Source organism: Elaeis guineensis, chromosome 2 (genome assembly GCF_000442705.2).
Source record: "Elaeis guineensis isolate ETL-2024a chromosome 2, EG11, whole genome shotgun sequence".
In the NCBI taxonomy this organism is placed as follows: Eukaryota; Viridiplantae; Streptophyta; class Magnoliopsida; order Arecales; family Arecaceae; genus Elaeis; species Elaeis guineensis.
This window is the reverse complement of record NC_025994.2, coordinates 12,169,898-12,184,760: the sequence shown is the minus strand read 5'-3', so window position 1 is coordinate 12,184,760 and position 14,863 is coordinate 12,169,898. Positions and strand designations below refer to the sequence as shown.

The following is a 14,863-nucleotide window of genomic DNA, read 5'->3' as shown; positions in this document are numbered from 1 at the left end:
CTTTACCTGTGGAAACCATGTTTTAGGCTTTAGGCCATTTTGGTCAGTAACGGAAGCATGGTAGGCTGGTATACCTCCTATGCTTAAATGTTTTAGACATGGGGCTTTTTAAAAAAAAAAAAAAAATTCTGTGCTGTAATTGTCATGTTCTTTCTTCAATGTTGTGACACTTTGTAAGGTCGCTATATGAAATTATTCCATGGAATTTAATGACAGGATTAATTTGACTTATCCCATAAAAAGTTGATGACCTTATCACTTTGTTAGATTGTAGAATATAAAGACTAAGGTATGGGCAGAGAGGTATAAGAATTTGGAATCTATTATTTTGAGTTAGTGGGATGCTTTCCCAAAGGTTGTTTTAGCATAGGCAGTTTTTCAACTTATTGATGATTTTGTATTTACATACAAGTGGAGGAGACTATGTAGCTTTTATATCAACCATTATGAAAAAAATTATATGTCGAAGGGATGAGTGCCCTTAATAAATGATGGAGAGAATGGATACTGGAAATTAGTTGATTAGGTGGTTAAGAAGCTGCAGTATATTGCTAGTTATTTGAAAATAACTTTTTTGCTTTTTTTTTTTTTGAGTTTTTTGAAGTGGCTAAGCCGAGTGCACATTCTTTCCTCATTCATTTCTAGAATTGTTATCCAGATGCTAGCAACTTGTGTTGGAAAATTGATTTGGCCAATTTACTAGAGGATTTAATATGGGTATTGGTTGCTTTGTAGTTTTGGCATTCAGATATTCAACGTGATTTATTTGGACGAACAATTTAGTCTGACTATTATTTGCTTTTGTGAGGATGGTAAAGCTGAAGGTCAGTCACTTGAGTGTTTTATTATTAATTTAAATTGAAATGGTTTATTTGAGTTGTCTGTGAAAAATTATTTGATGGGCCATGTCTACATAGCATCGTGTTAAGTATCTGAATTCTCTTTTTTGGGTCTGCAAAACACCAAAAGGCATGAAAGTTGGTGGCATTGGTGAAATTTAGGTCAGATTAAATTTAGATTCAAAGTTGATTCAAGAAGTATTATTGGCTTTTTTGTATATATTTTAATAGGGAACTGATGATTTGGTTTCTGGTCCTTGTTATAGACCCTTTCAACAACAGTATGGTGTGATATTTCCATCTACTTCCGCAGAGCCAGGTTCCATCCTGGCTGACCTTGCCTCTCACTTTCTTGTTAATGAGTTTCTTTGTCAGTCAGCCCCCAAGTGATTCCGGCTTTTTTGATTCCAGAATCCCTAATCGTAAACCAGTGAGGTGGGGTGGAGTCGTGCCGTGGGTCAACCTGTGGTGCGTTCCCTACTTCGACGGACCGCACTTCAACCAACAGAAAGGGCCCGTCTTCTATTTTTAGAAGTCATTTTAGCATTCTAAATTCTTTTCTTTCGCTACAGCACTCAAACATAGATCGAAGATCTTAAGTTCTTCGGTCGGCAGCCGCAGTTAGTAATAGCAAGCAGCAGTCTGTCCCATTCCTTTGAATTGAATGTTCATTCTTTAATGTCACAAACAAGACTCATACTTAAGACTTTGAACTTGTTGAGTCAGGGGCTGTAATCCGCAGCTTTAGAGATAGGGGCGGCAGTCACAGCATTGGGAGCAGTGAGCAGAGTGGATAAGTTGGTTGAAGATTAGGAGAGTAACATAGATGATACCATTGACAGATGCCATATACCGAACAAAATTGTCAAGAAAGCATTCAAGTTGGGGGAGTCAGACAAGTCCTAGTGTAAGAAGACCATGGTGATGCCGATGCAGGCCCTGACTCTGCATCGGTCATCATTCTTTATGGTGGTGTGGGTAGACCATGCAAACTTATTGCAATGGCTTCCAGGGTATTAGGGGTGGGGAGGGAAGGAAGGGGTTTAGGATTTGAGAGAAAGATGGAAGAGATGAGAGTTAGACATGTTCAGGATTTTCTGTGTAGGAATGGGATAGGTACAAGCATGTAGTGGGCCTTCTTCACAGCCCCGCACCCCCACTTTTTCCCTTCTTCCCTCATTTGTCTTGTCATAGCCCCTCCTGAATCAGGCAGTCTCCTGTTATTTTCTTATTACATCAACCTAAGTTTCACTGAACCCTGAGTGGAGTGCCATTTTTATTGAAGATCACTCTGGTTTTTCTCTGAATCATGGAAGTGCATTTTCTTTAATTTCTTGTAGTAAAGCAAGATACAAGCACATACTGTTCTTTGTAGCATTTAGCATCATTTTGTATTAGTTCTTCCTAGCTGTTTTCGCTTTTTAAATAGCAATGGAAACTGCCTCCTCTCTTGCTAGCTAATTGCTGGCTAGAATCCACTACCTTGCTCATTCCTTTCCTCGTCTGTAAGGTCCCAAAAGGAGCCAGAAAGCTCAATAATGCAGACGTTAGCTTAAATGTGTTCCTCGTGATTCTCAAGTTTTGGAAGTTTGAAATCTATGGGGTTCTGTCAATTAAGTGCTTGGCGTCACTACATTTGCCTTGAGTCATGGAACCATTCACTGCCTTCTAACATGTGATGATAGTCTGACCACTGCTTCTATAGGATTTTAAATTTCTGTAAACTTCCAAGCATTTTCTATTGTTTCTTCTTAGTTCGCATATCCCCACCCCCACCACCAACACCCAAAAAAACAAAAAAAGGAAAAAAACACCATGACCACCCTTCTTTGGGTCGGTTGGGGGTGAGTTCAGATTGGATATGTATAAGGATGGTCATGGTGGTCATGGTGTTTTTAAAGTGGATTGGAGGCTGAAGAAATTAGGAGGGAATTATTGCAATAGGTTTTTAATATACTTTTGTTTTGGAGGGACCCAACTCTGGACGGGAGCAGGTGGCCTACTGCAAGTTGCAGCTTTTATATGCATGGTGTCCCGTCCTTTGTTGTTTTTTTTTTTTTTTTTTTTGGTTCATTTTTTGGATAATTTATAATAAAATAAGCTAGAGTAGTCCAGTTGCTGGAAACCACAAGGTGAAAGAGAAGGTTCACCCCTTCTCTTGCGGAAATAGACTTTTTCATATTGTAGTCTGATGTAGTATGATAGATTATATTGTTGCATTCTGGTTGTAATATAGCTTACATATCCCATATCACTGAAACATGATCGAAAGATTGAGTTGTTCTATAATCATATTTTTCTTCACCATTCACTGTCAGCTTTGCTTAGCATATTTCTTTTGTAGTCTAGGGAAGATGGTTATCAGGCTCGCATACTTGCCCATGTTAACTTTATGTGTAAGCATTATTTACATTGCACGTGATCTTGTTAACCATGTAAACAATGTACAGCAGGAACAGGATGTCAGCTTTGTTCGTTGCTTTGGGCTGCAATCGTGAGCCCTTTATCAAGCTATCGTTTGCACTTAAAATATATTCTGATTATATCCAATTGAAATAGTATGGGATTTCTTTTTCTTTCAGTAAGTCATTAGAGTTGTCTTCCTGTATTACATGGTGCCCCACAAGATTTTTTTGTTTAGCTTGCAATGCATGGCTTATTAAGGTAGACTTGTTTAATTTATCAAGAGGAGGGAACGCTAGTGCGTCTTGCCGGTCCGTCTGGTAGCTGGATCATTAACATCCATCCAAGGTATGGTACGAGTGCTGGCGTTTGAGACAGTATTTCATATTAAATCTTTGTATGTGTCCTACTCAGCTATTCTATGTTTATTGAGTGCAAATCTTGATTCTGTGAGCTGAGTTAGTCTCTGTCAATTTGAGCTGGCGGTAGTTTCGAATATGCTACTCTGTTGATGTAAAATAAATTCACTGCCTTGGAACGTGATCTGATTGATGCTGTCCTAGTAGGAAGTTTTAAGCTAGCAGCTTTGCAAGACTGTACCAATGAATTCATATATATTATCATATGGCAAAAGCAGTCTTTTGTCAAATTATTATTATCCACTCTATCCTAATGAAGCAAATTATCGAGTTGGACATGGTTTATTTTAAAGGTATATTGCAAATTTATGTTTTCTTTTTTCACTCAACTATCATGAACTAGGGGTCACAACCGGATCGGTTAGGGGTAAGGTCGGATATGGGTTGGCTTGGATGTAAGGTCGGATGTGGGTTGGTTTGGATGTGAGTCAGATGAAAAATCTATCAATCCAAACTTAACTATTTATTAAATAGGTTAAAAATTCACATGCAAACTGGACCCTCATGTTAGATAAGTAATCCGACTTAATCTGCTTTGCGTAACCGTTGGATAAATGGGTCAAGCAGATTAAGCAGGGTTTCAATCGTCTTAAGTGAGTTTGAAACAGATGGGATCCTGGCCTGATCTATTTAGTAGATGGGTTACAATTTAAGTAGGCTAAAGAGGTCAAGATCTTAAATTTGAACAAGATCCCTTTAATAAAAGGGTTAGGCTGGGTTGACCCATTTATTACCTAGACTTAAGCAAATCGGTTATGGGTCTGGTTTGTCAGTGGAGTCGGAAATGGACCCCTATCATTAGGTGGGCAGGCTGCATGGCTTGCAATTCGTATTTAGGTGATTTTTTTTTAAGTGAGATCTTTGTCTTTCATATTCCTTTAGGTCCGAGAAGAAAGGTTTGCGGTGTTTAATTTTCTCCCATAGACTACTCAATTCAACACATATAATTTGTATTACCGTAGGTGGAAAAAGATAAGAGATTACCCTTAATTAGTTTAATTCTACTTAAGAGACTAAGGTGTCATTTGGTACTACATTCAACTTTTTTTGAAGATAAAAAATAAAAAAATAATTTCAATTTTGTTTTAAATTTTAAATATATAAGGATTTTGGTTTGGTTAGTTATTTTTAAAAGTCATAACAATAAGTAATAGGACTGAGTAAATAATCGAAATTCGAAGAAATTCATCCAATCTGATCCATATAAAATCAAATCTGTATGAAATCGAATTTTAATCAGATTGAATCAGGTTGTGATTCGTAAAAAATGTGATTCGTAAAAAATTTGATTAATTACAGTTGGGTTTGATTTTTGCATTTTTAATTCATATGAAATCGAATCTACTCGATAGATATACGTATTTTCAATATTTAGATTATTAGAAGAATTGAAAATTGATAATTATGATATATTATGTACTAACTTATGGATGTTATGAAATTATTATATTCTAATTTTTATATGAATTGAATGATGTATTAGTTTGTGATGTTTAAAATCAACATTGGATCAATATTGAAGTCTAAACCGACACAACCCACCGAACCTGCTACAAACCATTAACTTTGATTTCAAACGGTTTATATATGATAAACGATCGACAGCGGGTTGGATTTTCTTTAACCCGATAGGATTCGATCGAATTAAATTTTTTTCTCAACTCAATCCGATCTGTGCGCAGTCCTAATAAGTGATAATAGTGGAGATAGTGATAGTGGTGATAAAGAGGTAGAGATTATAGTGATGGTTGCGATAGCTATGATAGCGGTGAGAATAATAGTAATGTAGTGGTAGTGATAGTAGTGATAGTTACGATAATAGTAAAAATAGTAGCAATGTAGTAATATTAATAATGGTGATAATAGTAATACCAACAATATAGTTATGCAGTAGTTATAATGTTGGTGGTCTTACAGATATCATCATGGTGACAGTATTGTAATAGAAGAGATGAGGGTAGCAGTAGTGGGGATGATAGTGATGCTGATAGTGGTGAAGACGGCAGTAACAATGATAGCAATGATGATAGGGAGATAAATGGTGGTAGTGATGGTAGCAATAATGAGAATGTTAGATATCGATCGTGGTGATAAAAGATAAATTTTTTATTTTTGAAAATAATGAAAATAAAAATTTTTTACTTGCAATTAAAAAAAATATGTTTTGTTGATTCCTATAATTTTATTGAGAAAAAAGAAATACAAATGATGGTGCTAAATGATAGTTATGGGTCCTCTGTTCCCTCTATTGTGCTGTCTAACCTGATCTGTATTAATTTATTACAGCTTATTGCAAGAAATGCAGGATTATTTTTTGTTAAGAAATGCAGGATTATTTGAAGTTAACCCTGTAACAGGGAACCGGAATAAGTGGCATTCACTGCTTATAAAATGTCAAAAAAAAATGCACTTTTTTGCATCATAGACCCTGAGTCTTGTCCCAGATGGAGCCATGCATACTCTTCCAAGGAAAATGGCTGTAAGCACTAAAAAAATCATCCCACAAGACATGCAGAAAGTGAAGCATCTGAACAGGCCCTGCTTGCACCATCTCCTGCACTCCCTTGAAAATAACCACACTTGATATCATCTCAACACTGAAGCGTACAGCTACCAGCGCACGCTTCAACACCTCGCTCGCTGAAACTTGTGTGGAAGTGATTATTACGCAACTGTGTGCAGGTTGGCAGCACGACCTCGCACAGTAGAGGAATTTGCAAAGAACGTACCGAAACTCTCTTGCAGGTTCAAAACTGTGGAACTGGAAAGATGGCAAGGGTTTTTTTTTTTGTTTCCCGTTCTTTCACAAAGCTTGCTATCATAGCCTTGACAGCTGCAGTTTGTGATGATACTATTGCTTTATGCTGCATGTACCTCTTCCAAGCTCTTCTTTTCACATTTGAAAACCATGCTATAAAATTTCAGCTATTTGACCGATGCTCAAAAATAGTTATAAAACTTCTAAAGGAGTTAAAGCAGGAGCAACTTTGGATTCGGCTGTGGGGGAATAAAACTGGTGCAATAGTTGCAGCGGAATGATTGCATTCATGGTGTCACGGAGGGTTCCATCCACTTGGGAATTATCATAACCATCTGCATCTTTTAATAAGTACGTACTTCATCAATCAAGTTGTTATGATAATAGACAATCCACCAATCAGCTACAAGCCTAGATGTTTCAGTTTATTTAAGAAAAAAATCCATGAAATGGAAGCTTTATGTACAAAATTATACTTCTCCAGTCATCACCTGTTAATGGCTATATGAACACATGCACATAACCACAGGATTTTATCAGACATAATTAGCTACGCCCTTACCAACCTGCAATGGATATGAAAGTTTAAAAACTTGTCCACCCAACTAGAACTTCGGCCAAAGTTAATTTGACTCCGCAAGTTTTGAGCCAATTGGGTTGGAGATTCAGCTCGTACAGAGCTCAGATATAGGATCAGTCATGACTCAACTGACTCATCAAGATACCTGATACTCATTATTCTGTTGAGTCTCGAACAGTAAGTATTTTTTTACTGCAACACTATTTTTTTGGATTTTCAATCACAGAAAATAATGAAGGCATCTTTTAGTAAGTATATTTAGTATAAAGTTACAATAATTCAAATAGAGTGTGACGGATCGGATTTTTAACCTGTTATCTGCCCTGCCCGAAATCCCCATCATTCTCATTTCTCTCACCAACCTACCTCCATATCCCAATCATTCTCGTTTCTCTCACCTACCAACCTCCATAACCCCATCATTCCCAATTTTCATCACACAGCGAGAGGGTTCTAATGGCTGCCCCCTCCTAGCACTCGACATTGACATTCAAATAGAATTTGATAGCATATCAAATACTAATTGACATCCATCAATTTATATGTTAATTATTAAGTTGATGTACTAATTATATGTTGTCCACAGCTTATAAATTTAGGGTTCCTTTTTTTCATGTATATAAATATCCTATTTATATTCTTAAAAATCAATATTCAATAACATATGTATGTATATATATATGTATGTATGTATGTATGTATATATATATATGTATGTATGTATGTATGTATATATATATGTATGTATGTATGTATGTATATATATATGTATGTATGTATGTATGTATATATATATGTATGTATGTATGTATGTATATATATATGTATGTATGTATGTATGTATATATATATGTATGTATGTATGTATGTATATATATATGTATGTATGTATATATATATATATATATATATATATATAATTAATACATATGTGCATATGTCTATATGCATGAGTGTGCACGCATGTATATATATGCATATATGTCCGCATGAAACATGTGTATGTATATGTATATATCATTGAGTCTTGATGTTCGCGACTCATTGAGTACTGAATACTTGGTCAAGTCTTTTAATCGGCTCATCTCAGATAATGTTCAAGTCGAGTTGGGTTTTTGAATTTCTAAAATATAGTAGAGATAAAAGTGCGAAAGTATAATTTTGATAAACAAGCCTTTCTCTTCAAAAGCTTCCTCATTTGGGAATCATCAAAGCATACAAGATATGCAGAAGCTGGAGAAATAATCAAACAGTATATCCTGCTCAAGCCCCATTTTTTTAAAATACCAAGGAAATTAAGCAGTTAGTTGACCGCCACAGATCAGAACCAAGCCAAAACTATAGTTTACTCACAGCAAGAAACTGGCAGATATGCCAATGCTCCACAAATCAACAAGGCAAATGACAAAAAAGCAAATAAAAAACGAAACTGATCTAACACTCATAATACAATCACACGATCTTGGGAAACCCCTCTCCAACTTCTTCCTGCTGTAGCTTTTCTTGTTGCTGCTTCACTAACTAAACATTTATGATGAGGTAACGGTCGAGGGATTTACCAAGTTAGAGCCAACGAGGTTGTCATGCAGGCTATTGATGCTGTCCTGGGCAGTGGTTCTCAGCAACTGGACTACTCCTAGTGGCACCAGAGAGCAAGCCAAAGTTAAATTTCTGCAGGACACCAGTTGGGGATGACCTTAACCGGGGACTCGAGTCCCAACCATTTGTCATAAGGTGTAAGGATGAGCAGTTCTTATTATGGTCCACTAAATTATTGCAGGTGTTGGCCAAGACCTCTCCAAGAGGCCCACCCATGGAAGACCCCCAAGAGGTCCGTAGCCAACTTGCCTGCCGTTGGTTCCCCTCATTTGGGTGGCCTCCTACACCTACATTAGTATTATCAGGATCAAAGTCCAGAGACAACTTGAGTGATGAAGGTGTATGCTTTTCATGCATTGGAGAAGAAGAGGATGATGAGAAATCTGAAGAGGCCACAGGGATTGAAATAGAGAGTTGAGTTTTGTCAGACTGCATTTCTCTTTCAGGCCAGGTGATGGTCGAGCTGTCGGAGTGGCTTTTGTGCCAGTCATCAATGAAATGTCTAAGAGGATTGGCTGAGCAATCTTGATCATGGAATTGTACAGAAGACACAAAGTTATCATTCCCTAAGTAGGAATTACTTGGGAGCTTAAATGGTGAATCTGAGATGAGTCCATAGTTTGCTCGGGAAGGCAATTCCTCAAAAGGGTTATGCTGATCTGTAATGGGGAATAAGGTCTCTGTGGGCTCTGAGTTCACTGAGTTTAACATGGAGAGGTCATGTGACTTATTCAACTCATTGTTTGCTAAAACCCTGCAGAAGTACATAGACAAAGTCACAAATATGAAAGAGAAGTTTTAATATGCTCTGAACAAGCTTTACCGTATTCACCTACAATCTTGTTTAATATGATATAGTTGAACAAAAGTACCACTTCTTAGTAGTTATTTGAAAATCACAGAATTCCACGTGCCAACTTTCAATTGGCTGATTAATGTCGGCTAGGTTTAACAGGAGATCACTAAGAAATCTGATATGCTTCAAAGAATCAGTCTAGATTAATAAGCCTAAATGGCTAATGTTTACATCATTGCAAATATATGAAGAGACAACTGCACCTTAAAGTAAAGAAAGAGGAAATGTGTAGGTCATCATGGCTGCTGATCAATTTAATTAAGGAGAGGAAAAATACAAGCCCAACATGGGCGGCAAGAAAACTGAATCTTATTCTTCAGAAGGGAATTGAGAGGTACAAACATTTTATCCATTCAGATGGTATCTATCAGTCATTTTCCGATATAGTGTCTAGGAAATAACTATTACAATTCTGACATTACCTCAGATGAGGCCCTAAAAGAAACATCATCTCAGAATATGATAATAATCACCATAATAACATTGTTTTATAACAATAATATGGGTGTTTGCTATGCAGTCATGTAATACAAATTCTTACGTAACACCATCCAGCCCAATATAAAGACAGAAATTGGACCACTGCAGAGAATATTGTTACACAATTTCATTGTAATATATAAATGATTTAAGAAATGTAGCATGTAAATCATTTCTACTCATAATTGATATTATGACAATTCTTTTTTGGTGGTTATGGGTCAATTTAGCTTTTTGTTTTATAATTTCTCCTTACAGATAAAATGTAATTCCCCTTATCAAAATGTGCATTTTATTTTTTATTTCCATTATGAACACTCTTCAAGTCTATAGAAACCCTAGAGTGTTGCTTAATGTTCGATGAGCTTAAACTTTGTAACATATAAAGGGTCCTCTATACTTGATAATCTGTAAGAATATACCATTTATATAGTTGCTGTATTATGTGAATATACCATTTAACATCTACATTCAGCTATTCTCTTTTAGTTATTTTGTAGGTTTTTAAGCACAATCTTTGCTTGATATTTCATATCCTTACTAGCTTAATAATATTATAGTTCCAAGAGTGCCAATCAACCAACAAGACTCATCAACATGCTGACTCAGGATGTTTGGATGAACTAATGGAGATGCGTCATACTTGTCAGTGATCAAGCATAATGTCTTTGAATCTTCAGAAGGTTCTGATGAAATTACTCTTTGGTATGTAGCAAACGTTGAATGGTTATAACAGTTTATAACAGTCAAAAACATAATCATTTGAACCATGAAATGTAATTCTTGCGGAAGCAAATCAAAACCTACTTCAGAAATATACAGAAGGAAAGAAGTATCAATACAAATCTCACTGTTATAATTCAAAATAAAAGCAATGGAACTTGAAATGAAATATAACATATGGATTTCATATTGACCTGTCAAACTGTGGGGGGGAAGAATGAGTGATTCTTGGCTTCACATTATTCATCTGCTGCTGAGCCATTGTGAAGCTATTAGATGATCCACTGCTAGAAACAGCTGGAGCTGTTGGTGTAGGGGCGATGATGGGCATCACCTTTGCGGCATGGCCAGTTTGGCCTTCCACAGGCTTTCTTGAACGATGGCGGCCCCGATTCATGTGTCGCTCACAGTACTTTTGATCGGCAACTGCATCTCTTGAGCACCGCCATTTCTTGCCATCAGTCCGACGGCATCTTCCAGGTTCTGGGTCCGCATTCCCAGAGAAACCTAGATGGAAAGATCCCCATCCAACTGCAACAATCAAAAGAAAATTATGCAAGGAGTAGGATGATGCTACCTACTCTAGTAAGCAACTTAATATGCACTCCACCAGATATTAGAAAACAAATTGTAAGTCATATGAATCTAAAAACTATGAATCAATTCTTCTCATAAAAATCACCCCTCTATATAGGAATAATTATGTAGCAAATATTCCAGGATTTAAAGGGCTTTTGTAGATTTAAAAAAAAAAAAAAATTCAATGTCACAACTGAAAAATCCCTTGAGACTGAAATCCGAAAGACACGTAGCCACTTGTACATAAACCTATTGCTCGAACAGAAATCAGAAATATTAACATATTTCCATCTCGGATTACCAAATAGAGGTTTTGCTATCAGCTACTGCTAGTAAAAGTTCCAATAATCAACAGAAATGTAAAGTGAGGACAGCTTACATGCATGGGATCCAAGAGATCCAGCTGAGAAGGATGTGAACCTAGATGAGCTAAGACTTCTTCTGATTGAGATTAGCAGACGGGCAGGTATAGGAGTATTTGCATTCATATATTTGTAGATCAAGGCCTGCTGTTCTAGCTCCATCCACTGAGAAGGAGTGAAGGGTCCCTTAACCCCTGCCAGAACCCCATGCATTCTCACATCTAGATTTCCAGAAACCAAGCCTAAGAACAGAAAAAACAAACCATTAGGAAATAATGAAACAGCAGGATAAGGCAAACCCCACATCATATTATGGAACACAAGCTGAAGTAAACAGAAATGGAGATAGAAGGAAACAATAACAAATAACAGAGCCTTGAAAGGGGCCTGGCTAGGAGACTGGTCACAATGACTTGCCTTTGACATTGATTAGACCTCATTAAGTTGAATAAGGATAAATGATTTCCCCCCTTGAATTTGTTTCTTTTGAACCAACCCAAAAAATAGAAAACAAAATAGAAAAGAAAAAACAATTTTTGCTAGGCTATCATTCTTCCTCCTCCCTGTCTATCTTTTTGTCCCATTTATTTGTTCTTTGTTGAGAAGAAAGAGGACTCATTTCCATAAACGACACTTTAAAAATAGGGAAAAGAAAGGAATCAACTTTTTTCTTGACAAGACTCAAACTATAGAAGTCTCAATAGAATGCCATGAAAAAGACCTCTACCAATCAACCCCAGAATCAATATACCACCAGAAGACCAAGCCCTTCGAGCATAGAGCCTAACACCAACCCAAAAAAGGAGCAGAATGATCCATCTCACCAAATCCCACTGGTCCAATGCCAGACCAAAACCTTCAAACAAGCATTTTTTTTATGCTTTACCTGCATTCCCAAAGTAGGAGGATGCTAGAGGGGCTGATGACAGTGGTTCACTGCCGAATAAAAAAGCATCCGGCTTGGATGAGGAGAAGCTGAGCATTTGCTCACCATCGGGGAAAAGGGAAGGGGCCTCAGTCCTCGCCACCTTGAGGTATCTCCAATCATGCTCCTCTGGTCCACAAGGCCTCCCCTCTTTCACAAGACCAGACCTCAAGAACCCATTTTGCTTATTGGATTCAGGGTCTGAAGAAGCCAGGGGAGAAAAGAAGACACCACCACAGTGAAAGGAGGCACCCGCCAACCCATCCATGCCCACCACTCCACCAAGGTCCATTTCAGCCACCAACACCGTAGAGTACTACAAGAAGACCATAGAAGCAAGGAATGCAGAGATGGTCTCATGAGTTGGAGGAGGTTGTGAAGAGTAGAAGGAAAGGGGCAGCATTTTTAAGGGGTGGGTCAGCGCGCGTGTGTGTGTGTGTGTGGTCGGGTGAAACAGAGAGAGAGAGAGAGAGAGGTGAAGGTTTTGGTGTAGTTTCGAGCCCAGGAAACAAAGAAGCGGACTGGTTTCCTTGGGACAAGTTGCAAAGAAAGCATATAATTGGTGGGGAACGAAGGGGGGACAGAGAGGGGGAGAGAGAGAGAGAGAGAGAGAGAGAGAGAGAGGGAGTATGGTGGTTTCTCGCTTGCTGGTTGGCCATTGGATGTGAAAAGGTTCCATCCATAAAATTTGAGAGACAAAATATATGAATAACTGGGTTTTTCTTTTTCTGGTTTTCTTTACCCTGATTGCACCTCCGTGAGCACAGTTTTTGACTCATACCCATCTTCCACAGTGTTTAACTGTTTATTTCTCTTCGGACTACCTCAGCAACCCTAAGAAATAGGAACAAGTGGGACCGTTTCTATTAATTCATGAGCCTAACGTATTAATTCTGAGAAAAATGAAATTTTGATGGAGAAAGTGAGCTATATATCCATTATGCTATCAAAAACTGAAAGGTCAGTGAAAGGCCAATGAATAGAATTAGAAGGCCCGCGACGATGGTGGGATTTTGGGTGGTGAGGCACAGGTTAGATATGGTACAAGTGCGGCCACTCGTGACCAATGCATGATTTTTTTATGTTTGATGAACATTTAGTTGGATAACCAGACATCAAACCTAGGCTTTTTAATAGCAATGAGATCTATGGCTATGAGATGCCTTGGCCAAGTGACTGAAGTTAGTAAGGCAGTATTGCTAGCTACCTTTCAGGATTCGCTGGCACTTTTTCATCTTCTTCTTGGTCTTTCTAATGAGATTCTTTTGCACCCTCCACCTGCAAGGGAAGGAAAAAAAAAAAAAAAAAAAAAAAAAAATATATATATATATATATATATATATATATATATATATATATAAAAGAAAGAATCAAGCTCGAATCAGATCGATTTGATTTGGACTTAATTCGATCAGATTAAAATTCTATAATAGAAGTTCTATTTTGATGATCCAAACTATTGGATGTGATCGACTATCTCAAAACTACTTATATATAAAAAATTATATGATCTCAAACTCCCTAGTCTATACATCAAGTAGTTAAAAATTGGATAGTTTGGATAAAATTAAATTAGATGTATTTTTTGATCATGTGATGCATAGGCTAGGGGGTCTTCAAATTATATAATTTTTAATGTACAAGCACTTTTATGATAGTATATTATATTCAACGACTTGGATCATCGATATAGGACCTCAATTATCCAATTTTGATCTGACCGAATCTTAATCCAAATCCAATCGATCTTATCCAAATCTACCAATATATATATATATATATATATATATATATATATATATATATATATATATATATATATATATATATATATATTAAAACAAAGGCTTCTGCATTGACAGAGCCTCTATTTAACACTTGGACATCTCAAGAAAAAAGAGTTCGGAGCCAGAGATGGTAGCGAAGGGAGTCTCTTGATCAAGAGACTTGGCGAGTCCCATGACAATGGCGGTCTTACTAGTGGCAAACTGGCTAGTGAGGAGGATGGTGCGACAGATGATCTTGTCCTTGCAGGTGAGTTGGAGGATGAGACTAGTGACCTTGTAGATAGACTACCAGCCGACCATGCCCTCGGAGATGGTGCGGCCCTCTAGAGCAAATCGAGATCTAGGCCACAGATGTGCGAGTGGACGTCGATACACTTGATCCGAATAGGATCCCGACTCTACGAGAGTCTTTTGAACTCCATCACAGTAGTAGAAAGAGAGAAGAAAAAATGAGCTCCAAAGAAGAAGAACAAAGTAGAGAAGAATGAATGCTAATATGAGAAGAAGACGAGGATTTTAGGAAGAACTAGGCGATAAGAGGCTCATAAAAAAT

At 37.2% G+C, this 14,863-nt stretch overlaps 1 protein-coding gene across 2 annotated transcripts; it reads right to left on the bottom strand.

Moving 5' to 3' along the window:
* Window positions 1-8,215: 8,215 nt before the first annotated feature.
* On the bottom strand, window positions 8,216-13,039 carry LOC105061337 (growth-regulating factor 6-like). 2 transcript variants are annotated; one of them, XM_073251571.1, is made up of 4 exons: window positions 12,590-13,039; window positions 11,616-11,840; window positions 10,852-11,188; window positions 8,216-9,352 (listed from the first exon to the last, which is right to left on the bottom strand). In XM_073251571.1, the coding sequence occupies exons 1-4, from the start codon at window positions 12,813-12,815 to the stop codon at window positions 8,590-8,592; spliced, it is 1,551 nt and encodes a 516-aa protein (XP_073107672.1). In that variant the 5' UTR covers window positions 12,816-13,039; the 3' UTR covers window positions 8,216-8,589. The 2 variants fall into 2 exon arrangements, with proteins under 2 accessions (XP_073107672.1, XP_073107671.1); XM_073251570.1 differs by having other exon boundaries at window positions 12,485-13,038.
* Window positions 13,040-14,863: the final 1,824 nt, after the last annotated feature.